This window comes from Mobula hypostoma, chromosome 11, assembly GCF_963921235.1.
Source record: "Mobula hypostoma chromosome 11, sMobHyp1.1, whole genome shotgun sequence".
NCBI lineage: Eukaryota > Metazoa > Chordata > Chondrichthyes > Myliobatiformes > Myliobatidae > Mobula > Mobula hypostoma.
The window spans coordinates 72,363,638-72,391,231 of NC_086107.1; the positions used below are offsets into that span (position 1 = coordinate 72,363,638).

At 45.6% G+C, this 27,594-nt stretch overlaps 1 protein-coding gene across 1 annotated transcript in view; it reads left to right on the top strand.

Annotated features, from left to right (window-relative positions):
- Positions 1–18,535: 18,535 nt before the first annotated feature.
- LOC134354321 (astacin-like metalloendopeptidase) overlaps positions 18,536–27,594 on the top strand; it is a 108,505-nt gene continuing 99,446 nt past the window's right edge. Inside the window, exons 1-3 of the mRNA XM_063063254.1 lie at positions 18,536–18,631; positions 21,788–21,878; positions 21,964–21,994. Coding sequence (XP_062919324.1) covers positions 21,813–21,878; positions 21,964–21,994 — 97 coding nt within the window. The 5' untranslated portion in view covers positions 18,536–18,631; positions 21,788–21,812. The remainder of the gene's footprint in view (positions 18,632–21,787; positions 21,879–21,963; positions 21,995–27,594) is intronic.

Sequence of the window (27,594 nt, forward strand, 5' to 3'; positions counted from 1 at the left end):
CAATGGTTTAAATGTCAGTTTGACTTGCTGTAGGTTCACTGAACTGATCACACTATCTCCACTTCTATAACTTCAAATGGAATATTTTTAATATTTTAATATACACTGTTCCCAATTTGCAAATGCACTGGGTCTCATGGACATAACCACTCCCGTGGAATGTGTATTGGCTTGTATTCAGCTGTGTGCTTTGTTCTATCACCACCTCTCACTGGTGACTATGGCTGAGACTACTAGCTTTCCTGTAGAAGGCCATATATTTCTCTAGGATGCTGGTGAATGATCCACGCACACACATCCAAGATATAGTCAGGTCACTGTTAGAAACATAGAAAACCTACAGCACAATACAGGCCCTTCGGCCCACAAAGCTGTGCCGAACGTGTCCCTACCTTAAAACTACCTAGGCTTTACCCACAGCTTTCTATTTTTCTAAGCTCCATGTAGCCATCCAGGAGTCTCATAAAAGACTCTATCATTTCCGCCTCCACCGCCGCCAGCAGCCCATTCCATGCACCCATCACTCACTGCATAACAAACTTACCCCGACATCTCCTCTGTACCTACTTCCAAGCACTTTAAAACTATGCCCTCTCATGCTAGCCATTTCAGACCTGGGGAAGAACCTCTGACTATCCACACGATCAATGCCTCTCATCATCTTGAACACCTCTATCAGGTCAGCTCCCTCCATCGTTCCATGTTGAGTCCATGCTCCCAGTAAGGGCTTACATTCTTGGCAGGGATATGTAATAAAAAATGAGTATTCACACCGACTACCTGCCTCTCGCTGCAGGTGCTACCAGATAAGGTATCTGTGGGTGACCGCCTATCATTCGCTGTTGCCAGATAAGACGTCTGTGTGTGGCCACCTATTGCTCATGCTGCCTGGTAAGATGTCTGTGTGGGATACCCATCTCCCTCACTGCTCTGCTTTTGTAATCAAGTGGTGTTCTTCTCTCTCGAGGCTGTTGGAAGATGTTACCAAAGTCCTGCAATTTATGGATTCTTTTCGGTTTTATGGCTTTATGCCCATTGTTTCTTGTTGCCTTCTGAGCATTTTAATTTTGACACAATCTCTAAGTTTTTGTTTTGCGGGGTGGGGGAGGAATTGCACAATTTATTTTTCTGCTGGGGGGGCGTGATACTCTTGTTGCCATTGCATGATTTAATTTGGAGCAATCAGTAAGTTTTTTATGTGTGGGGGGTTGTTGCTTTCTTTGAACGATTTCCATAGTTTTCTTTGTTTCATGGCTATCTGGAGAAGATGAGTCTCAGAGTTGTATACTGTATACATACTTCGATATTAAATAAACTTTTGAAATCAAATGTAATCAGATCTTATCCATGGTATTAATTGCGTATATTATCAAATACAAAATTCTGCAATGTGGCATAAAATCACAAAAAACGGACAATGGGAATTTTAATCAAAGTGCAGGCAAAGCTTTTTCACAAGAATACGGTGCAAAAAAGCAAGCTTTTTGTGTTTGTATATATACACAATAACTGTTTAAAGAATGAGTCCACAAGCTAAAACTATCTAATTGATCTGTGTAGAAGAAACTTTATAAAATATTCATGCCAAAAATACACAGAGGGATGTCCTGTTGGGAACAGCACTGTGGCATGGACAGTCAAAAAAAAAGGAACTCTGAATTTTTATTGCACAACTCACAGAGTGAAATGAGGATGGCAAGTTAGAATAAGACTACAAGGCATGAAGGTTTAAGCAGTTAGTATCTTTCCAGTAGACAGCACGGTTCTGGAACTTGGTTTGAAGACTTCTGACATTCCCAGCAAAAAAGTAATCATTTTTGGAGAGAAATATGAAAGCGCCTTCAGACCTAACTTGTCCTACCTCAGCACATGCTGCACCCAGCAATGAGCATCATTGTATCAAGAACTGTGCACATTGTCAATGTAATAATGCCCAGAAAATTCTCAGCTTTTTCAATAATTTCAATAATTTTCAAGGTGCGCCTCAGGGATCTGTACTGGGTCCAATGTTGTTTATAATATATATTAATGATCTGGATGATGGAGTGGTTAATTGGATTAGTAAGTATGCAAATGATACTGAGATAGGTGGTGTTGTGGCTGATGAGGTAGGATTTCAAAACGTGCAGAGAGATTTAGGACAGTTAGAAGAGTGGGCTGAAAGATGGCAGATGGAGTTTAATGCTCAAAAAATGTGAGGTGCTACATTTTGGTAGAACTAATCAAAATAGGACATACATGGTAAATGGTAGGGCATTACAGAATGCTTTAGAACAGAGGGATCTAGGAATAATGGTGCATAGTTCCCTGAAGATGGATTCTCATGTGGAAAGGGTGGTGAAGAAAGCTTTTGGTTTTGTGACAACAGATCAAGTTATCAGAAGATTGATGCCGATAAGAGAGATAAGAGAGAGACAAATGGGGGAAACATTCAAAACGCTAATCAGAGAGAGACAAGAGAGATTAACAAAAAGAGACACAGTTCCAAGTATTGTTTAGACCGGTTGCTTTGAACCTGAACTGTTTGAAGTTTGATGGACAGGCGATACCCCAGCAGGGGGATAAAAGGAACAGGTTCGCTAAGGCAAGACACACCACGACATGACGAGGTAACGAGACCCTGAAAGTGCGGTGCCCCCAAACAAGTTGGTGGGAGCTCTGGAGGTCTGGTTGCGGGACTGACCATAGACGCACAGGGTGAAAAGGTACGATCGGCGGGAACCTGGTGTGTGTGTCCGCCCTTCCTGAGGATTGGAGGGTGGCTAATGTAACCCCATTTTTTAAAAAAGGAGGGAGAGAGAAACCAGGGAATTATAGACCAGTTAGCCTAACATCAGTGGTGGGGAAGCTGCTAGAGTCAGTTATCAAAGATGTGATAACAGCACATTTGGAAAGCGGTGAAATCATCGGACAAAGTCAGCATGGATTTGTGAAAGGAAAGTCATGTCTGACGAATCTCATAGAATTTTTTGAGGATGTAACTAGTAGAGTGGATAGGGGAGAACCAGTGGATGTGGTATATTTGGATTTTCAAAAGGCTTTTGACAAGGTCCCACACAGGAGATTAGTGTGCAAACTTAAAGCACACGGTATTGGGGGTAAGGTATTGATGTGGATAGAGAATTGGTTGGCAGACAGGAAGCAAAGAGTGGGAATAAACGGGACCTTTTCAGAATAGCAGGAAGTGACTAGTGGGGTACCGCAAGGCTCAGTGCTGGGACCCCAGTTGTTTACAATATATATTAATGACTTGGATGAGGGAATTAAATGCAGCATCTCCAAGTTTGCGGATGACACGAAGCTGGGTGGCAGTGTTAGCAGTGAGGAGGATGCTAAGAGGATGCAGGGTGACTTGGATAGGTTGGGTGAGTGGGCAAATTCATGGCAGATGCAATTTAATGTGGATAAATGTGAAGCTATCCACATTGGTGGCAAAAACAGGAAAACAGATTATTATCTGAATGGTGGCCGATTAGGAAAAGGGGAGGTGCAACGAGACCTGGGTGTCATTATACATCAATCATTGAAAGTGGGCATGCAGGTACAGCAGGCGGTGAAAAAGGCGAATGGTATGCTGGCATTTATAGCGAGAGGATTCGAGTACAGGAGCAGGGAGGTACTACTGCAGTTGTACAAGGCCTTGGTGAGACCACACCTGGAGTATTGTGTGCAGTTTTGGTCCCCTAATCTGAGGAAAGACATCCTTGCCATAGAGGGAGTACAAAGAAGGTTCACCAGATTGATTCCTGGGATGGCAGGACTTTCATATGATGAAAGACTGGATGAACTAGGCTTATACTCATTGGAATTTAGAAGATTGAGGGGGGATCTGATTGAAACATATAAAATCCTAAAGGGATTAGACAGGCTAGATGCAGGAAGATTGTTCCCGATGTTGGGGAACTCCAGAACGAGGGGTCACAGTTTGAGGATAAAGGGGAAGCCTTTTAGGACCGAGATGAGGAAAAACTTCTTCACACAGAGAGTGGTGAATCTGTGGAATTCTCTGCCACAGGAAACAGTTGAGGCCAGTTCATTGGCTATATTTAAGAGGGAGTTAGATATGGCCCTTGTGGCTAAAGGGATCAGGGGGTATGGAGGGAAGGCTGGGGCGGGGTTCTGAGTTGGATGATCAGCCATGATCATACTGAATGGCGGTGCAGGCTCGAGAGACCGAATGGCCTACTCCTGCACCTATTTTCTATGTTTCTATGTTTCTTGCCTGGGTGCTGGGTTCACCGCAGAAGAACCATCGTATCCGGAACGAAGGGGTCACGGTCGGTGACCTCAGAAGACATTACAAAGGGCTCGCCCAAAAGCTAACTGCGAGGAATATCAAAAGTCTGTTTGAATCTGATTTGAATATCATCATTCACTCTCTCTCTCTCCCCAATGGCACAACAGCGATTACTGCAAACTGAACTGAACACTGTCTCACTTGAGACTGATCATTTTACCCCTAGACTGCGATAGAGCTTGATTGATTCCTATTATCCTAGTTTTGTGTACATATGTGTTTTATCATTGCTAACCCATTGCATTTATATCCTTTCGTTTGGAGTACTGTGTTACTTATTTCTTTAATAAAACTTTCTTAGTTCCAGTAATCCAGACTCCAACTAAGTGGTCCATTTCTGCTGGTTTGGCAACCCAGTTATGGGGTACGTAACAGTTTGCTGGCCTTTATTAATCAGAGCATTGAGTGTAGGAGTTGGGATGTAATGTTGAATTTGTATAAGGTATTGGTAAGGCCAAATCTGGAGTATTGTGTACAGTTCTGGTCACCGAATTATAGGAAAGATGTCAATAAAATTGAGAGAGTACAGAGGAGGTTTACTAAAATGTTGCCTGGGTTTCATCTCCGAAGTTACAGAGAAAAGTTGAACAAGTTATTTCTTTGGAGTTTATAAACAAGTTTATTCTTTGGAGCGTAGAAGGTTGAGGGGGGACTTGATAGAGGTGTTTAAAATTATGAGGGGGATTGATAGAGTTGACGTGGTTAGACTTTTTCCATTGAAAGTGGGGAAGATTCAAACAAGAGGACATGGGTTGAGAATTAGAGGACAGAGGTTTAGGGGTAAGATGAGGGGGAACTTCTTTACTCAGACAGTGGTAGCTGTGTGGAATGAGCTTCCAGCAGAAGTGGTTGAGGCAGGTTCTATGCTGTTGTTTAAAGTTAAATTGGATAGATATATGGACAGGAAAGGAATGGAGGGTTATGGGCTGAGTGCAGGTCGGTGGGACTAGGATAGGGTAAGAGTTCGGCACGGACTAGAAGGGCCAAGTTGGCCTGTTTCCATGCTGTAATTGTTATATGGTTATATTAATAATTAACTACACAACAGCTTAGTTTGGACCTCAGATAGTCAGGATGCACAACAACGTTTCCCTCCCCAACATCTTCAACACTGGGCTGTGCTGAGCGCACAGCTACACACTCTGCTCACACATGACTGCAAGAGTAAACACCTGAATTATCACATCATCAAGTTCATCGATGACACAACACTGGTGGGGCTCGTCAACAACAGCGATAAGGTGAAAAAGCTTGAGGTCTGGTGCCAGGCAAAAAACCTCTTCCTCAATGTCAACAAGAAAAAGTAGATTGTTATCGGCTCCAGCAGAATCTGAAAGACTCACACCCCTCTTTACATCAGTGGCCTAACAGTTTCTAATATCACTGTAAACAGTTTCTAATATCTCACACAACCTCTCATGGTCCCAAACGCATCCTACAAAATCAAGAAAGCTCACCAATACCTCTGTTTTCTGAGGAGGTTGAAGAGAGCTGGGTTGTGCACATCAATACCCATGAGCTTCGACAGATGCACAGTAGAGAGCATCCTAACATGATGCACTCAGGGACCTCAAATGGTGCCAATGGCTGCTGACCATGATGGTTATTTTTTGCCCACTGGCATTCCACACAAGCTGCAGTCCAATCATGTGTTGAATCTTACTTCTAATTATCACCTGTTACCTGATGCAAGAACACACAGTACTATGGGAGAAAAAGAAACTGCTTCTTTATTAGTAGCTCGCTACCGGAAAGAGAGCCCACTCCTCGGACACACACGGGATCCGTACCAGTGGTCTCTCCCTCAAAGTGCAGAGACACAGGGTTTTTATATCACTTATGCCATGTAACAGGAAACAAGTTTTAGCTACCCCCATGGTCATGTGCCCAGTAACAGTGGTATTTTAAGACAAAGACCCTTTGGTTACCTTAAAAGGCAAAAGCCATCAAACTGAGATTGTGCACAATGAGGTAGTTCTTTGCAACACACATTAAAGTTGCTGGTGAACGCAGCAGGCCAAGCAGCATCTATAGGAAGAGGCGCAGTCGACGTTTCAGGCCGAGACCCTTCGTCAGGACTAACTGAAGGAAGAGTGAGTAAGGGATTTGAAAGCTGGAGGGGGAGGGGGAGATGCAAAATGATAGGAGAAGACAGGAGGGGGAGGGATGGAGCCAAGAGCTGGACAGGTGATAGGCAAAAGGGGATACGAGAGGATCATGGGACAGGAGGTCCGGGAAGAAAGACGGGGGGGGGGGTGACCCAGAGGATGGGCAAGAGGTATATTCAGAGGGACAGAGGGAGAAAAAGAAGAGTGAGAGAAAGAATGTGTGCATAAAAATGAGTAACAGATGGGGTACGAGGGGGAGGTGGGGCCTAGCGGAAGTTAGAGAAGTCAATGTTCATGCCATCAGGTTGGAGGCTATCCAGACGGAATATAAGGTGTTGTTCCTCCAACCTGAGTGTGGCTTCATCTTTACAGCAGAGGAGGCCGTGGATAGACATGTCAGAATGGGAATGGGATGTGGAATTAAAATGTGTGGCCACTGGGAGATCCTGCTTTCTCTGGCGGACAGAGCGTAGATGTTCAGCAAAGCGGTCTCCCAGTCTGCGTCAGGTCTCACCAATATATAAAAGGCCACATCGGGAGCACCGGACGCAGTATATCACCCCAGTCGACTCACAGGTGAAGTGATGCCTCACCTGGAAGGACTGTTTGGGGCCCTGAATGGTGGTAAGGGAGGAAGTGTAAGGGCATGTGTAGCACTTGTTCCGCTTATACGGATAAGTGCCAGGAGGGAGATCAGTGGGGAGGGATGGGGGGGACGAATGGACAAGGGAGTTGTGTAGGGAGCGATCCCTGCGGAATGCAGAGAGAGGGGGGGAGGGAAAGATGTGCTTAGTGGTGGGATCCCGTTGGAGGTGGCGGAAGTTACGGAGGATAATATGTTGGACCCGGAGGCTGGTGGGGTGGTAGGTGAGGACCAGGGGAACCCTATTCCTAGTTGGGTGGTGGGAGGATGGAGTGAGAGCAGATGTACGTGAAATGGGGGAGATGCGTTTAAGAGCAGAGTTGATAGTGGAGGAAGGGAAGCCCCTTTCTTTAAAAAATGAAGACATCTCCCTCGTCCTAGAATGAAAAGCCTCATCCTGAGAGCAGATGCGACGGAGACGGAGGAATTGCGAGAAGGGGATGGCGTTTTTGCAAGAGACAGGGTGAGAAGAGGAATAGTCCAGATAGCTGTGAGAGTCAGTAGGCTTATAGTAGACATCAGTGGATAAGCTGTCTCCAGAGACAGGGACAGAAAGATCTAGAAAGGGGAGGGAGGTGTCGGAAATGGACCAGGTAAACTTGAGGGCAGGGTGAAAGTTGGAGGCAAAGTTAATAGTTCTTTATTTTTTTTAGACAATTTTACCACATCATGCAGGTGAAACAAGAATTGCAAGGTCATATTGAACCTTTGTCTAACTTAAGAGTATTTGTACAATGAGCTTACAGACAAAGACAGAAAAGCAGAACCCAATTCACAAAACATAACTTCTGCAAAATTGTCAGTCTGAAAGCAACACAGATAGACCACCCAGACAGAAGTCCGAGCAACCCCTCCTCACAAGGGTCCGAAAACCACCCCCAACCCCTTCAACATGTCATACCCTCCTTTTATCATTCTATGATAACACAATTAAAATGGGGCTGAAAACAGTGCCACTAATTTGGTAGCAAAAGCCTTGCAGCAAGTGTTTAAACAGGTCAACAGCACACAATGCACAATGATTATCACGACAAGAATGATTATCCCATGTAGGAGATAAGAGCCCCATGATCCCCCTAGCAACCAGCTGAGCCACCCTTCTCCTCCGGTGGACCCTTGCCTAAAACTATCTAACTGCTCCTGAACCTCTAGAATTGCGCGAGAGACATTATAGGACTCGTCCCTGACATGAGTGATGCACTTATCCCCAACTACAGCACACACCCCTCCTTGCTGAGCTAACTGGTAGTCCACGGCATACTGGGTCTGCAGAGCATAAAGTCGAAGTTCTGCCATTTCTTGGTTGATTGCCTCCAGGCCCTCCATTGTGCTGTTCCCCAATGCTGTCAGCCCACAGATGAGGTAGTTGTGACTCTTGACAGCTGTGGCCCCAGTAGATCCCCCGAGGGAGAATGTGCTGAGCCAGCCGTAGCCTACCGCTGATCCCAGAATGGTTGGGTCCCTATAATCCGCACAAAATTCTTTACTGATGGATCGAGCCACCGGTCGTTGTCGAACGTGAACTTCCTGCGGGCAAGGAACAGTGAGAGGGCTGATTGTTCCTACTGCGAATAGTGGACGTAGAACATTGGCAGCTGTAGTATAGGTTCCGTTAAAGAGGAACACATATCCGCTCTTTGCCCAGTAGCATGTGGAACTACCAGAAGAAAATATTTTCTGATACCAGATATGTTCAGAGCGGTATATTGGGGTGAAAGCTAGTGACATTGTCCCTCTAGAAACGTGGGTCCCATTACAATGACCACATACATACTGACTCCCTTTGGGTAGGGAAACACACCTTTCTCGAGTACAGGTACATGAAAACTTCCCTCGTTTTATTCTGCAATCATGATTTCACTGTTTTTCAATGCAGGGGATGTTCTTAGGAACTTTGACAATTACACCCCCCCCCCCCATCCTAATCCCTGGAAACAGAAAGGGTAGCTTTGGGTGCCCATACAGCTAGAGTTAGTGACCCAACGTCCCTCTTCCCGATGGTCATTTCGTTGCATTCGTGCCTTTAGGCAGGACTGAGTTCCCCAGCACTGGATTGCCAGTTCTCAGAGGTCCACCTAAAGGTACCGTTCAGACTTTCCACACACCGTCCCCTACTCCCTCTTGTAAACCTTCCCTTATCACCTTTACACTCTCTGTCTGACCTATCCTCTTCCACTAAATCCTCCCACCTCTTTTCAGATGGGTTAGCCACAAATGGTGCCTCCACAGACTGAGCATACAGTTCTAATACCATATAATCGCATACGCGTTTCATAAAAAAGATTACTTTCCAAAGTATCTGTTAGTACAAACATAAAGAGTCCAAGTCCAACAACAATCACTTTTCATCCGGCTACCATCGCTTACAATCGCTCAGGTGAATCCACCGTTCGTGACCTTGTACTTTTACTGCTGTGGGCGTTTGGAGAAGGATCTGAAAAGGTCTTCTCCACCGGAATCCAAGCTTGGGGCGCTCCCAATCCCTTATCAGGACCGAATCTCCAATTTTCAAATCCGGCCACTCCGCCTCTGGTTTTTCCTGTGGCTTAAACTTCTCCTGCACCTGAGAATGCAGAAACTTTAGAGAGGATGTTAATTGCTTGAAATACCTTTGCAATTCATCCCCCATGACATTAAGATCAACTTGGGTGGGAGGCTGCGTGTTAGCATCCCATGGGGTCTTTCCAGGACGTCTATAAACAATTTCAGCTGGTGATACTCCAGTAGTGGAGTGGGGAGTAATCCTCATGTGATACAAAGCTAACGGAAGGACCTTTAGCCAGTTCAGCCCGGTTTCGGACATCAACTGAGCCCACTTATTTTTCAGGGTGCCGTTAGCCCGTTCCACTACTCCTGCAGCCTCCGGATGGTAGGCACAATGAAACTGCTGTTCAGTGTGCAGCACCTCGCGCCGCTCTTTATTTATGTTTCCCACAAAATGAGGGCCATTGTCCGAACGTATCTGTCTGGGTACCCCAAATCTTGTTATAATCTCTGTAAGTAACAATCTTACCACCGTAGAAGCTTTATTATTGGTGGTCAGAAAGGCTTCAATCCATCTACTGAACTCTACAATCACCAAATAATACTTGTAACAGTGTACACGCAATAGTTCGGTAAAAATCAAGCTGAACGCATTCAAAAGGACCACTTGGCAAGGGTTTTTTTCCTGGGGCACATTTTACTCTTTTTCCCGCGTTTGTTTGTTGGCCTATCAGACATGATCGTATTTTCTCTTGTGCCGCCTCTTCCAATCTAGGGTGCCACCAGGTGCGTAATAAAATGTTTCTCATTCCCCCCTTGCCAAGGTGCGTATCAGTATGCAGGCAATCAATAAGCATCGGTAACAAAGCATCAGGTATACATACTTGGCCAACTGGAGTGAGCCAGAGGCTCTCGAACGCAGAGCGCGAACACTCACGCGTCTCCCAGATTAGTTTTTCTGAATCGGGGGCGTCCCCCTGTAGAGATCGAACAGTGTCCATGTCTGGAATGCCCTTCGTTGTGGTGTTTGGTCCGCAGAGCAAAGCCAATTTTTCTGCTGCGGAGACAATATAAATGGCAGTCTGCGCTACTAATTTGGCTTCCCTGTCCGCCCGATTATTACCTAGGGTAACTGTAGAGGAGTCGGAGAGATGCGCTGAGCACTTAATGATAGCCAATTGTTTGGGAGGAGGATGGCACTGAGGAGGTTCTTTATATACGGGGCATTCTGGATAGGGGTCGCTGAGGAAGTGTGGAATCCCCTGCGGGTCCACAGTTGCCCGAAGTCATGAGCCACACTGAAGGCGTAACGGGAGTCAGTAAAAATATTGGCCACTTTATCCTTGGCCAGAGCCTGTATATTGGGCAAGGATAAAGTGGCAAATAGTTCCGCCTTTTGTGCTGAGACAGGAGGTTGTAAGGACGCAGACTCGACCACAGCCGAGTCATTCACGATGGCATAGCCGCTAAGGCGGGTTCCATGTTCAGAGAAGAGGAGGTACCGTCAACGTAGAGAGTTAAATCCGCAGATGGAAAAGCCTTGTCGGAGAGGTCCGGGCGAGGTGTGGTCAAGAAATGGTTTCTTGTTAAACAGTCACGGGGCGGGTCCGTGAGGTTTTCAGGTGGACTTTCTAGAACGGTGGCAGGATTGATGGTAGTACAGTAGGCAAAGGTGAGAAGTGAGTTATTAAGGAGTGCTATCTCATATCTATTCAACCTAGCTTGGGTGAGGTGTTGGGTCTGATGGGAGGTCAGAAGTGCAGTAATAGTATGCGAGGAATGTATGACCACCGGCTGCTGCAAAGTGATATTCGAGGTGGCCATTACTAGGGAATAAATGTCTGGGAGTATTTGTGAGCATGGTGGCCGGCCCCTTGCTACTGGATCTAGACACGTGGAGAAGTACGCTACTGGCCGTTTCCTATCCCCGTGAATTTGAGTAAGGACTGCTGTAGCACAGTCTTCCAAGACATTGACGAATAACTGGAAAGGACCATAGAGGGGGCGACCTAGGGCGGGGGCACGAGCCAGCGCCTGTTTAAGCTTATCAAAGGCATCCCTTTGCTCCTGGGTGAGCTCAAAGGGTCCTGCCGTCTGGCTCGACGCCAAGGGCGACAGGTGTTTGGTTAAGAGGGCAACGTTGGGCAGTCATTGCCTGCAAAAGTTTACCAGCCCTAGGAAAGCTCTAATACTCTCGGGAGTAGTTGGTGGTGGGGTCGCCAGAATGGGCGCTGTTCGTTCAGAGGTAAACTCTCTCTCATACACACTAAGCAGGGTGCCCAAGAATTTTACTTGGCGTTGGCCACGTTTCACCTTGTGGCAAGGAACTACATATCCCCAGGAATGGAGGGCATTAAGGAGCCTGTTGGTATCCTGTTCATTGGCAGACTCGGAGGAGCTGGCCAGCAAAAGGTCGTCCACGTATTGAATTACCGTCGAGCCGCTAGGGAACTGCAAGTCTTTTAGCTGGTTATGTAGTATCTGGGAGAAAATTGTCGGTGAATGGACAAATCCCTGGGGGAGACGCGTCCAGGTATACTGTTGACCTTGGAAAGTGAACGCAAATAGATACTACGAGTCGGAGGACAATGGAATGGCAAAGAAAGCGTGTTGCAGATCAATAATCGTGAATACACAGACATCTGCTGGGATAGTACTAAGAATGGTAGCAGGGTTGGGAACAATATGACGTAGGGGTTCAACTATTTCATTAATTTTACGCAAGTCTTGTACCAGGCGCCAGTCCGTTCTTCCGGGTTTAGGGACAGGCAAAATGGGAGTATTACAGGGTGACTGGCGGGGAACTAAAATTCCCTGTTTACAAAAGCCGTCTATTAGGGAAGTAACACTAACAACGGCTTCTTTCCGAAGGGGATATTGCGGAATGGAAGGTAATTGTGCGCCTTGTTTTACCATAATATGCACAGGGGCCACTGAAGTCAATCCCACTTCGTCCTTTGATGCAGCCCATAAGTCAGGAGCCGGTTCATCTGAAGGCGAACGGTGTGGCTGATGGTCCCTGCACTGAAAACGGGATAGGGTAATAGGTAAGTCTGTTAGCGTCTGGGGTATTCCTAAAATGTACGGGTTCGCCTGCTGCCGCAGTCGATGGGCTAGGAAGCCTAGTTCCTTTGGCTTGTGTCCAGCCGCCACTGACAAGGTAACATGGGGGATACAAACCCTGACTGACTCCAAATTTCAGCAGGCACTTGGATAAGTAATGCTGTCCCTTCCTTGCCCTGCACCTCCCCCAGAACCGCGACTCCGACCATGCCACCCACAAAGGGAGCACATTGGGTTTCCAATTCATTTGAGACCCCTGAAGGGTCGTACGTCAGCGTCACATGTGGGTCGGACACATTGAGGGGTGCGTCATAATCCCCGAGCTGAAGGTCTATGGACCACCATTGGGGTGGATGGTGTGTCCAGAGGATTCTGCTAGTTGTCGGGCCGGTAACAGTGACGCCACCGTCAAGGCACTAGATACTGAGGCCAAGGGAGCATAATAGATCTCCTCCTGCTAAACTTACTCCAAGATTTGTAGTTTGTGCAAACTGAATTTCAGTGCACTAGTCTCCAGATTGCACCTGTAAAGGCGCTGTCAATGGGTAAGATCTTTGTTTCCCATCAGACCGCTCAGAGTGACATTCACCTGACATTCTAAAACTACGTTGAGTAATACATGAAGATTCAAGGGTTGAAGTAGTTGCTCCAGTATCCACCATAAAGGGGATATTAGTACCTTCCACTAACAAATTAAATACGGGCTCTTCTTCCAGGTTGTTGGTAAGTGTGGGAAACATGTGAGCGGGCATCAGTGTCTATATGCCGAAAATGGGTTATCTGTGGTAAAAGGATGTCGTCTGCCTGTATGTTCTGGCCTTCCTGGTGGGTTTTTTATGCGATAGGGGCAATCCTTTTTCCAGTGGTCCGCGGCACCACAGTAAAAGCATCCTGTCAACCGGACACTGGTCAGGGCCGGGTCGGAAGGACGGGGGAATGGAGGTCTTTAACCACCACGGGACCGAGGATTTGAAGCATAAGGCGGCCCATATAGTAGTGCTCTGGGTCCATTAGGGTGGACAGTGTGCTGGACCATCTCATACTTCACCTTCATAGAGTTTGATTCTTTGATCAGGTTCCAGTAAAAGATGAGCACTAGTTTCATTTGGGGGCGTGAGTTATCTGGCCAATTCATGTTATTAGTTCTTATAGCGGTGGCAATGTTCTCAGGGATACATTGAACTGCGGCGAGGGGTTACCCGTGTTATACGCGGTATCCCCCGCATAAGTAGTATATGTGGAACAAAACCAATCCCAGAAATCGGTTCCATCCTCCTTATCCTTGGGACGACACTCCAAGACTTTGGTCATATCAATGGGTTGTTGTAAGGTTTTTTTTAAAGCATGCTTAATCTTGTCTACTTGTTGCCGTGGGTCAGGATTGGCATCCCTAAAGGCCTCCCAATCCCTATGGTTCCCTAACACCTCATACCATTTAGTTCTCTCATCCTGGGTGAGGGCCATACAACATAGACTAAAAAGGCCTGAGGGGTGGCGTGGTACATCTGAATTGTCCCTATCATGTAGTCTATGAAATCAATTGGGTTAGTTTTCCTATTGGGGCTTTACCCATAATCATAATCATCTTGTGTGGCTTCCAGGGAGTATAAACCTGTAGGATGGGATTCCCTGCGTTCCCATGGGGATTGGGAACAATTCGGGTGGGTAACAATCGAGGAGTACTAGTGCTGGGGGCCCCTGGCCCAAAAGGATCGTCATCAATGTACTTCTCATCTGGGTCTATCAAGGGTCCATCTCCTACCACACAATTCCTCCTTCTGCCCCTTCCTTTGGACACCGGCAGCCGGGAGGGCTTTTCCTACCACTGCTGTTTAGGTTTGACTCCTAGTTCTGCCGGTTATCGGGTCAGTGAATTGTCCCGACTCCCGATCCTGTTCCTGCCCATGGGGGCCTTGGGGGGAGTACAGGGGTGGCAGTTGTGATGCCTGTGGTTGCAGGAGGAGAGGATAAACGGGGGCTGTGAGTCTCACTAACCAATCCTCCTTTGTTTCGTCTGTGTCATCAGTCTCATTTTGGAACAACATGGGCAATCCAGACATGTCCGGAGGTACCTCCGTTTTACCCTGGTAATTAGCACCCTCCTGTCCCCATCCAGTTCCTTCTCCAGTTTTCTCCCTCCTTTTCTGTCCTTTATCATGCCCCTCACACTGATACTTCAACACTTCCCATGGCTTGGGTTTGCCTTCCCTGTCACATACACTAATCCTTCTTCGACATGCATTGTGTTCCCAACTACTTTGTCTAGACTTATTGGTTAATTCCTCAATGGTTTTTCTGCATGTTGATATTAAAATTTTCCATTTTCCCCTGAATTTTGTTTCCACATTGCCTCCTCTGCTTGAATGCATTTTTCCACATCCCAGGTCCCTCCTAATGGCCACATTCCATTTCCCAGTTTCTTATTTAATGAGGCAGATCATTTATAGAAATCATTTTCGTCTCTGGGATTCTCCTTACAAATTTTGAACAAGGGGGTGTCCGGTCCTGACTTATCAAGGGTCTGACTCATTTTCCTTTAATCCGTTAATCTTGTGCCATGTCTCTCTGCACCCACTTCAGGGTCCTGACCCTTGTGTGGGGCATTTCCCCTCTTAACAACCGGTCTAAGGCAGGGTGTCCGAGACAGGCAAATTATTGTAAGCTTACTCCAGTGAATCCTCTAACTGTTATCCCAGTGAATACTCTAACTGTTATCCAAGGTAAATCCTCAAACCCACTCTTCTTATACCAGGGTGAATCCTCAAACCCACTCTTCTTATACCAGGGTGAATCCTCAAGCCCACTCTCCTTACAATAGTACACGGGTAATTTTAATGGTTCTTCAGGAGTCCGTCAGAGGGTTGCCCGCCGGATGAAGGGGTCATCAAGGTGGACAATTAATGAGAGATCAAGGTAAATCTTACCTGTGGGCCCATCCATCTCAGGTCATTGCCACCGAGCTGGTCGCTGACGCCGTCTCAGGGAATACTTTGTCTTGGTCTCCTGGCTGGCTCGCCTAATTGTTGAATCTTACTTCTAGTTATCACCTGTTACCCAATGCAAGAACACACAGTACTACGGGAGATAAAGCAACTGCTTCTTTATTAGTAGCTCGCTACCGGAAAGAGAGCGCACTCCTCGGACACACACGGGATCCGTACCAGTGGTCTCTCCCTCAAAGTGCAGAGACACAGGGTTTTTATATCATTTATGCCATGTAACAGGAAACAAGTTTTAGCTACCCCCATGGTCATGTGCCCAGCAACAGTGGTATTTTAAGTCAAAGACCCTTTGGTTACCTTAAAAGGCAAAAGCCATCAATGAGATTGTGCACAATGAGGTAGTTCCTCATTTTTTTAGACAGTTTTAGCACATCGTGCAAGTGAAACAAGAATTGCAAGGTCATATTGAACCTTTGTCTAACAAGAGTATTTATACGACTAGCTTACAGACAAAGACAGAAAAGCAGAACCCAATTCACAAAACATAACTTCTAAGGTCACGCCACACCAACTTTAGCACAACCACTTTCTGTGAGGCCTTCTGGCCCAGATGCAAGAGGCATATGGAGTTGAAAACAGGCCATCTCCAGTTTCCTGTCACTATGGGGTGAGGGCGACCAGTTGAGACATTGCACAGGAGAGAAGCCCCCAGCTTCCCCGAACTTAATGTCAGCCAACCGCAGGCCTGTGACTGCTGTTTGGTAAACCTGAACCTCTGGGTCAGTTGCCATGCCACCATAGTCAACCCCTATGTGGATGGCCTCAACGGCTGGCCATGCGAGGCAATCAGCCACAAAATTAGTTTTTCCCTGTGTGTATATACATAATTGATGTTGGATATCAATTGTGAACTCTGAAATGTGGGCCAGGTGGAGTTGCTGCTGTGCAGACCAAGGGTCTGATATTTTGGCCATCACATGCACGAAGGGTTTGTGGTCAATGCATACTGTGAAATGGCGACCGTCTAGAAGAGAACTAAAATGGTGGAGAGCCAGATAGAGACTGAGAAGATCATGGTGAAGCGTGTTGTGCATCCTTTTGGAGGGGCGGAGCTGCTGGCTGAAGAAGTTGAGCTGCTGTCACATGCCTCTGACCAGCTGATCATGCACAGCACCCACAGCATAGTCTGAGGCGGCAGTAGCAATGGCTATGTGTGCATTGGGGAGTGGGTGCACCAGGATGGTCGCGCTGGGAAGAACTTGTTTGGTATCATCAAATGCCCTGGTCATGCCCACTGACCAGTCAAGCACGTGATTAGGGGTATTGCCTTTAAACGCACTATGCAGGTGGAGCATAAATTCACAGCTCACGGAATGAAGTGGTGATAGAAATTCACCATGACTAAAAATTTTAGTAGTGCGGGGTGGAAGGATATCCATAATAGCGGCTACTTTTGACGGGAGGAATTTCGCCCTATGGGAGATGCAATGGTTGACAACCCAAACTAGCATTTAGCAGGGTTAATATTCATCCCGTGTTGGCTTAAACACTCGAAAAGCGTGCAGAGATGAGATATGTCTTCGGATTTGGATGCACTAGTGACAAGTATGTCATCCAAGTAAACAACAAAAGAATCAAAGTCTTCTGTTGCAGAATCCATCAGTCATTGCTGCTCGACCTGCAGCATGTTTCCGGCATTTTCTATTTTTATTTTGGATTTTGACTTTTTGCATTGTTTTTCTTTCACTGTTGTAGAGCAGTGATTCTCAATGGTTTTTTGGCCACAGCCCCCTTAGGAACTCTTCTCAGGTTCCAGCGCCCTCCCCCGCTTCAAACAGGGATATAACACAAGCAGGTAGACAGAAAATCATTTATTATTGAACACCAAGAAAACTTGAACATTCCGACATACTGGACAAAACTTAAAAAAAACTTTATGAAATTAAACATCTATCAGGCCTAATGCAATCCTGGAGCTTGGTGCTTTTCTGCAAGTTTCACGATATTGGGCTCCAAATTAGACAATGACAGTCGGAGGTCACCTCTTGTTGTGATATCAATTCTGTTCCTGGATTTTGCTATTTTTTCTAGCTAAATTGGCAACATTGACTGGGAAATGGTTTAGGAAGGCTTCCTAAATGTTTTTGACTTGGCAATAAGCGTGCAAAATACACATACATTACTGACAAAAAAATGCTGTCACCCGGAACCAGGGATTTTTTTTTCGGTGACCTCATATGCAGTAATAAACAGTTTTCACAACCTACCTTAACGTATAACATATCCAAACACATATACTTTAAAGTTACTAGGCTGAAAAAGGCCTAGCAAGACACGCTGATCTTCGGTGAATGAAGAATGGCGATATTGGATGCGAAAACCCTTGACTGAATACGTTGAGCCGGTGCAATCTGATTCGCGACTGACTCTGAAGTGAGGCTGTGTGGGGGGGCTCAAGCAATGGATTTACCAGGTGTGCCCAAGTCAAACCGTGTGTTGGAAATATGTTATAAATAGGAGGGAAACTATTGACTCCAATGAAGGTTGCTGCTTGGGTATTTCATCGGTTCAGTTACCAGGGCCTCCATAAACACTTGGGGCTCCCCTTCTCACAGCCTTCAGTCGGTGTCCCCCTTCAAATGTGCCAGGGCCCCCAAGGGGGCCATATGGCTTCCGTTGAGAATGGCTGCAGTAGAGTAAAATTCCCAATTAATCTGAATGCCATTGTTTCTCATAATTGAAACAAGTGAACTGAAATGTCTTTAAACTTTCTCGTTTACTGCAAAGAACAAAACTATTTATTTATTTTGTTGCATAGTGAGCGGCTGAGGAGCCCCCGCTTACGGAAGCACAGTCCGGGGCGCCGGAAAGGAGTTCGGCAGCCCCGCGCTCGCTGAGAGCGCATGCGCAGAACCAAGGCGGTTCGGAACATGCGCTCGCGCACCGGAAGCTCACTTTGAGAGACCGGTTGTGTTCGCGAGGGAAGCTATTGGCCGACGGCGCATGCGTCACGCTGGGCCAGCCGGTGGCGACGCGTGTTTTCTGCGAGACCGTGGTGTGGCAAAGAAAGTTCTGGAAGTTGGTAAAGTGTGAGGTAACTGGTTAGAAGGGAGGCGCAGTCTAAACCACAATCCGGCCGAGGGTGCTGATAGGCTTCGGTTACACCTGACCCAGGGTTCGTCTCAGGTCCCTGCTTCTGGCAGAAGGAAGGCTTCCTCGGTCACCCAACGCCATTGCACTCCCGAACTCCAGCGGCAGACGGTTCAGAGTGCTGGAGCTTACCGGGGTGTCCGTAGGGCCAGGGGTGGGTGTGTGTGTTTACCAACGTACTTATGCAAACTAATTGACACACACCTCATTCTGCTTGACCAGCTCCACAAACGTCACCGCCTCCCCGAGCTCAAGCTTGGGCAGTCCAGAGGTATAGAAACAGTGAGTTTCCCGCACAATCATCTCTCCACCTCACCTGGTACCATATGCCCATCAGCTCCCTAGTTTGGTTCTACCTCTCATCCACCAACCTCTATTCTCCTTTCACAGACATCCCACCCTGCAAAAACTCATTTCAGGGGGGAGCACCCCGCCCCAGTCGACCTCCAAGGGTGTATGTAATACTTTGTTTAGTGATTTTGTCTGATCTGTAAACCAAGTTGGGTATATGCAGAAAGTGTGACATTAAAATATGTACTTGTATTATCATGTTTATTCTATTACAACTTTAAGCAAGTCTACAGGGAGTTGGGCCTCATCACGTAGGACATCAGTAGAGTAGCTCCTCAGCAGCTAGCCAACTAGTTTAAAACGCAAACACAAGGAATTCTGCAGATGCTGGAATTTCAAGCAACACACATCAAAATTGCTGGTAAACGCAGCAGGCCAGTCAGCATCTCTAGGAGGAGGTACAGTCGGTGTTTTAGGCCAAGACCCTTCGTCAGGAGGATGTGTGCAGCTAGCTAGTTTATATTATACTTTATTGTCGCCAAACAATTGGTACTAGAACGTACAAGCATCACAGCGATATTCGATTCTGCACTTCACACTCCCTGGATTACAAATATTAAATATACTAAAAATAGTTAAAATTAGTAATTATTAAAAACTTAAATTATAAATCATAAGTAGAAAAATGGGAAGTAAGGTAGTGCAAAAAAACTGAGAGGCAGGTCTGGATATTTGGACGGTACGACCCAGATCCGGGTCAGGATCAGTTCAGCAGTCTTACCACAGTTGGAAAGAAGCTGTTCCCAAATCTGGCCGTACGAGTCTTCAAGCTCCTGAACCTTCTCCCGGAGGGAAGAGGGACGAAAAGTCTGTTGGCTGGGTGGGTCGTGTCCTTGATTATCCTGGCAGCACCGCTCTGACAGCGTGCGGTGTAAAGAGAGTCCAAGGACTGAAGATTTGGTTTGTGTGATGTGCTGCGCCGTGTTCACGATCTTCTGCAGCTTCTTTCTGTCTTGGACAGGGCAACTTCCATACCAGGTTGTGATGCACCCTAGAAGGATGCTTTCTACAGTGCATCTATAGAAATCAGTGAGGGTTTTAGGGGATAATAAATAACGTTAAATAATGTTAGCTGTGCTAATGAACGAATGACATCTGTTAAACTCACCTCAACATGTCTTTTACATTTTAACCCACCATGGGCAATAGAAAAGTCACTGTTGCAAACTCAGCGAGCAACACTGTCATTATTTTCGATGTCGACTGTAAAGCCCGCCCACGGAGAAAACTGGTAGGTCTACTTAGCACGAAGAGAGACCAATCAGGATGCTCGCTCTCCTTCCCAAAAAAATCGATTTCTGGGATATTGTATATAATTGCGGGCATCAGGGAGCCGCTATCAATATGCGGGAGACTCTCAAAATTTCTGGGACAGGTGGGATGTCTGCTTTCATACTATGACGGCTAATTTTGATGTGAGAATGGGTCATGCTGATGCTGGCAGTCTTTTCTCTCAATGAGACGTCTTGACCCCGACTTTGGCCTTTTGGCCTCCATGGATGCTGCTTGACTAAAGTTGTTACGATATTCTGTTTTGTTCCAGATTTTAGCATTTGCCTTTCTGCTATAATCTACACGTGTTTGTACCCTAGCCGTCGCTGATTTAATTTTAATGCCCAGGCTTTTGGCATGTTGACCATGGGACGCTTTTTATTAGTGTTATAATTTCACAAGTGAAATGGTAGAAGTATTGTTAGATGAGTAGGGAGTGCCGCCTGAGGTGTTGAATAGTGTCTTGAGATTTAGTATCCCAGTCACAGGCAAGTGAGGTTTTGTCTTGACCAGATGTTAATTGTGGGGTAGTTTTATTGCTTTCTGATGGGTGTCCCAGTAGTTCAGTCGTGGTCTTTGTGCTTTCTTCCTAAACCATTGAAGATCAATGAAAGACATTGGAGATGCTGACTTGCAGTACTTGTGTTATACCACGTAGTGACTCATCAACTGAGGGGGTGACAATATACAGTGAGCTCTAGTGGATTTCCTTTTCAATAATTGCTCTAATCTCATGAAGCTTATTTTGCATCCAGAGTCATCTTTAGGATGTCACAAGCCACCATTTCCTGTATGCCAATTTGGTACTAACTTGGATGGATGTTTCTATTGGGAAACATAACCAGATGTTGTGATGAAATTGTTTGAAATTTTGGCTGAAAGGGTATAACTTCCTAGCAGTATTGTGTGGACAACTTTCCCACATTTGACAATTCCCAAATCTTATTGAGAAAGTCTTTGCAAGGAGAACTATGCTACCTGTGTTTGTGCTCGCTTTGGATCAGTTTTTTTCATTAAGCTGAAGTGGCTTGTCTTCATTTTTAGCTTGTTTCATCGTAACAACTGCGTAGTTTGACAGGGCATTTCAGAGTCATTAACTACATCACTAGATCTAGAGCCACCAGAGTGGGTAGGAATGGCAAATTTACTTGTCAGAATGGAACTAGTGAGTCAGACTTAAACACTTCACACCTTTATTCTAACTCGGATACAATTATGTGAATGGTAATCAAAGAGCAAATGTTGAGACTTCAGTTGGCACATTAGTGAGGCTGCTTAATGGAATCAGTAATTTGGCTTGATTATTTCTCTGGATATGTTGTGAAATACTCACAATCACAATGTCAATAGAAGAATGTAAGGAGAAATTGACATTGTGATACTTGTAGAAAATTTGGTTTTGTTTGAAAATAATGTTTCATATGAATTAGACCATAAATATCTCACATCTTGGTATTTTTCTTCATATTCATGTAAGGTAGTTGTGCAGCTAACATCACAAGATGAACTTTATCCTTGGAGTAAATTTGGTCTTCTGTCTAAGTGCTTTGTGGAGCAGTACTATGGTGGTAAGAAGAAAATATGTTATTAATGTTATTAAAGATCGTTCTAATAATTTAGTATCTCTGTAACCTGCTATTTATTTTAATGCAGGGAGAACAATTGTCGAAACCCTCATTTCAAGGTTTGTTTCTAGTGCAGAATTTCAAGATCAGGTATTTTCAAACATGAAGATACAGGTCGACCTTCACTAATCCGGCACCATTGGGACCTGAGGAGTGCCAGATTAGTGAAAATGCTGAGTTACAGAAGGATCACATTAAGCAAAATCAGTGCCGAATTATCGAAGGATCTGGATTACAGGTAATCAGATTAGTGAAGGTCGACCTGTATAACATGATGTGTGCTTTATGCAAATTAAAGCAAAAACCTAATTTCTTCTGTTTTAGTACAACCTTCTAATTGTGAAAGTAATTGTCTTATGTGTTCAGTTTTCTAGTTGTGATGTAAATTAAACAATGACCTGTTAGTTTTAATAACATTGAAAATATTATAGGATTGGAATCTGTAATAATTTGTGGTCCTAGCAAAATTTTCATTTTTACAAAATGTAGACTTGAAAGCAGGGTGCATGAATAAAATTAAATGGTAAGCAAAAATTATCAGTTTCTCAAACTTGCAGAAATACAGTGAAGCTTAAATGTGTAAAGCTAAACAGGACATGCCTAGGTTGGATTTTGTAGTTTGTAACATCAACATTTTGAGGAATATTTGTTTCAGAAAGGTGAACAAGTAGCAGTGTGAGAATTTGAACTTAGTTAATTTCAATACAGATGCCTTCTGTCGACGTCCCAAACATGCGCTTAAGTAGCATAGAGAAGAAGATGCCGAATAATGTTGGGGCCAACACGCAACCTTGTTTGACTCCACTATGAATTGCGAATGGTTCTGATGAGCTGCCATCGTACTGAACAGTAGCCCTCCTGTCGTCATGGAATGACTTGATTATACTCTGAAGTTTCAGGGGACAGCCCATCTTGAGAATCTGAAAGAGCCTATCCCTGCTGACAAGGTCGAATGCCTTGGACAAGTCGATGAAAGTGACATTGAGGGGTTTCTGTTGTTCCCTGCACATCTCCTGGAGTTGACAGAGTGAGAAAATCATGTCGACAGTTGACCTCCTTGTGCGGAAACCACATTGGGACTCAGGGTAGACCCGTTCTGCCAGAGTTTGTAGACGTGCCAGAGTTACACGAGCAAAGACTTTGCCGACGATACTCAGGAGGGAGATACCCCTGTAGTTGTTGCAGTCGCTCCTGTCACCTTTGTTCTTGTACAAAGTGACGATTTTGGAATGGCGCATATCCTGTGGTACTGTTCCTTTTTTCCAGCACTGACGGAGGACCTCATGTAAAGGTTGGAGGAGTGAGCTCTTGTTGTGGTTGATCAGATTTGGAGGAATCCCATCATTGCCAGGAGCCTTCCTTGGGGCTAGACTGTCAATTGCCTTGCTAAGGTCCTCAATGGTTGGTTCCGAGTCATCCATGACTGGTAGACAATTGATGGCATCAGTGGCTGAGCTAACAACAACATTTTCCCTCGAGTAGAGCTCAGAGTAGTGCTGTACCCAGCATTCCATCTGCTTGCTTTTATCGATGATTATTTCACTGCTGGATGACTTCAGGGGTGCTGTCTTGCTCTGCGATGGGCCAAGGGCCTTCTTGTTACCAAGCTACATCAATCCTGATGTTGCTTGTCACCCGTTGCTGTCTGAATGTCCTCACTGAGCTGGAGCCAGTACTCTTTTGCGCATTGCCTTGCAGTCTGTTGCACTTTACTTCTAGCAGCTCGAAGTGCCAGGAGTGTTTAGTTGGAGGGTGAGCGCTTGTAGTCTGTGAGAGTTGCACGCTTGGCTTCAATGACAGGAGTCATGATGTTGGACTTTGCCTCAAACCAGTCACTGCTCTTTGTGATTTTTCTTCCAGAGATAGAGAGTGCTGATTCGTGGATGGTGTCGTGAAGGTATGACCATTGTTCTGTTGCAGTATTTCCTTGTGAGGAGGTAGTCATAGCACCCTGTACTGACTTGGCAAACTGGTCAACCTTTTCTGACTCTTTCATCTCTGTTGTGTTGTTGCGAGGTTTTCTAGTTTGTTTGGAGTGGTGGATTTTCTTCGGACGTAGTTCGATCTTGCAGCATGATCTGTATCGCAGTCTGCACTGTGGTATGAGCAGGTGATTAGTACAGAGTTGATGAAAGAGCACTTGGTGATGATTGTGTCTAGTTGGTGCCAGTGTTTAGACCGTGGATGTCACCGTGAGACCTTGTAATGTGACTTCGTTTGAAAGTAGGAGTTAGTTACACACAGGCCGTGATAGGAGCAGATCTCCAGGAGACGTTGTCCATTGTCATTTATTTTCCCAATTCCAAAGTGGCTAAGACAAGACGGCCAGGAATCGTTGTCAGCTCCCACTCTGGCGTTGAACTCACCAAGGAGAACGAGGTGCTCATCACTGAGAATATTCCTGACAACAGCTTCTAATTTGTCATAGAACATGTCTTTTGCCTCAGAGGTGGAGTTCAAGGTAGGGGCGTACACACTGACGAGAGATACTAGGCCGTGACTGGTGTGTAGGTGGAGAGTTGTAAGTCGTTCTGATCCATTTTCTGGTAGCTCCACCATTTGCAACAAAGAGTTCCTAACGGCAAAACCCACTCCATGCTCGCGGGGCTCGTCTTGGTTCTTTCCCTGCCAGAAAAATGTGTAGTCCCTTTCCTTCAGTGTACCTGAATCCGCCAAACGTGTTTCTTGTAGGGTAGCTATATCTACCTTGAGCCTACCTTGTTAATGACTGCTGTTTTTCATGCATCTTCATTATCCTTGATGTTTTGGTCAAGTCCAGTCATCATTGTGCGGACATTCCAACATCCCAATTTGAGGGGAGTTGTCTTATTCGATTTGTTTTCTTTCTTGTCTGGTGCAGTAGTTACAGTCAGCTCTTTGTGGAATAATCCATTATCTCCATGCACCCAATGAGGAAGACTGACTGTGGTGGGACAGCGCCTTACTGGCTGGGGGCTGCCCGGCTTGAGGCGGGCAGTAGCTGTCCAGTGAAACGCGATGGTCTCTCCCATTGTCAGAAGCAACCCCTGGTGCCATGCTCTACGCCAATCAAGCATTATGACTTATAACTGGTAACTGTCGGACGCTATAAAGTGAAGCTGGAGTGGCCTCTCCAGGGCGCAAGCCAGGGCTAAGTTGATATGGAGATCCATCTGTTGCCCATGCAGTGGGACCCCCCTCTCCATGCTGATGACAGGTCCAAAGGAATGACGAAAGTCAATACAGTTTGGTGCCAGCAGCATCTCAGGAGTTGCCGTGCCGGTGCTGGGTACAGCAGTGAGCTGCCTTCGGGACTCCAACTCTGTATTTTTCCTCTGGGTTTACTCCCAAAGCCTTTCCCATGAGCGGTGGAGGTAGTGGAGGTTTGAAATCGGAGTTTTCCCCCTCCTTTTAGAATATAGTAATCAGTGATTGCAGACATTCATATAATGATCGTCTCAGAACTTCAGTCAAACAAAATCCTTTTTCCTAGTTCACACCAGCAGGTATCCATTTTTAAATATCCTCTCCTTAGTCTTACTCTACACAAAAGTCGCAAGAGGGGGATTGCCAATATGGTAATACCAATACTCATTCCATAATGCAGGGCAGGAGTCCACCTTCCTCCCATCATCCCAAACGACCTCTAGCTTTCTGGAGATTGTAGTTATGGGACTGGTCGTCTACTTCTGTATTGGTGGCTTCTCAGATGTGATCTGTCGAATGAGTTGTATTCTCTTGATTCATCTAGTATGTAAGTGCAACATTTTTGTCCAATCAGGGCACACGTGGCTCCTTTCTTGGATAAAACAATGCCAAAGCCATTTGGATTTGCGATGCCACTGTATGGACTGTCACCAATTTTGCTGACAATTTAGATATTGCTTATTCTGATTGATTGACAGTATATGCAGTTTCACTTGCTAACTTTTCCAATGCTGATGCCTTGTTAATCATTTCCTGTGCTGCTTTATTGGTTCCCTAGGCAAGTGTTGCCTTCTCTAGGGCCAACGCTAGGTCCTTTTATCCTGGGGACAGCATTGTCATATGGGGATATACCATTCTCTGAAACACATTGTTTCCAAATTTATATCCCCATCTTCCCTCAGTGACACTCTGGCTGTACTCATAAGGGAAGGAAGTGTGTCTGTTTCTGAGCCCCATCATCGTTGTACCAGCAACCAAACTTGGGCTTGGACCAATTAAAGAAACAGTTCATTTGTTTCATTGATTGAGTGGTAAAAGGGGCACACCCATTTCTACATGTGCTAGGATAGCCATACAAACCCAGCAGGTTGAGCGTTTGTGGCAGTAACATCTGTCAGGGAAAGGACATGAGCTATTCCAGTTGCAGTCACTGGGACTCTCAGTGGTTTTATCCTCTATGTCATTAGAGTGAGAGGCATGAGTCCATGATGGCTTTTCTCTTACCTTGATGGCCATACATGAAATAGTACTTCAAATCGAGGTTCCAAACAGTTCTTTCTTTTATTAATGTCTGCACCACCATGTAGTCTCCAGGTTCAATGTCATGACATCTGAGGTCCGCTACTGGTTGCTGGGTTTCTTTTACCTGTTGACGATATTTTGTAATGTTTTTTGTTAAGGCTACACAATAATTCAGCAAGCCAGGTTGTGTACCTCCATTTGTTTAGTTCCTAGTGGTGTATCAGATAATGGGCACAGGGGCCTTCCATTATGATTTCATGTGGGAACAGACCATTGGTTCTATTAGCAGTGGCTCATCATCAGAACCAAAGGCAGCACCTGTTTCCACTTTAGTCCAGTTTCCTCTTACGTTTTACTAAATCTATTCTTAATTGTTCTGTTCATTCTTTGCACTAGGCCAGCTGGCCGAAGATGGTAGCTGCAATGAAAATGTTGATCCACCTGTAAGGCTTCGCATACTCCTTTAATTACTTTACCAGTGAAAAGGGTACTGCTGTCACTGAATAGTTTCCAGGGGTTCCCAAATTGTGGGATTATTTCCTTTAATACAGCGGTCCCCAACCACCGGGCCGCAGAGCATGCACTACCAGGCCGCGGTGATTTGGCGATAGGAGTCAGCTGCACCTTTCCTCATTCCCTGTCACGCCCAGTGTTGAGCAATTACACATGCAAGGTCATTACCCACGCGTCACCCATTTCAGCGTGGGAAGAAGATCAACTCCTCGAGCTTGCAAATGACAACGGGCTGAAAAGTATGCTTGACATAACATCTCTGCTGGCATTCCGGATCAAAGTCAAGGCTGAATATCCTGAGATAGTCAGGAAAGCACTGAAAACTTTGCTTCCATTTCTAACGTATCTCTGCAATGAATCCAACGTAAACAGAATTGCGGAATAGACTGGATATAAGGAACCCCATTCGAGTATCGCTGTCTCTTGTCACCCTTCGATAGGACTGTCTTGTTGCAGGAAAACAATCCCAGGGCTCCCACTGTTTCAGCGATATTGGTGTGTTGCAATGATTTTATATCTTCATACGGGGAAAATATGTGCTGCGTGCTTAATATCCAAACGATACTTAAAATGTTATGATGCTATTGACTTATATAACTATATAACAATTACAGTAAGGAAACAGGCTACCTCTGCCCTTCTAGTCCGTGCCAAACGCTACTCTCACCTAGTCCCACCGACCTGCACTGAGCCCATAACCCTCCATTCCTTTTCTGTC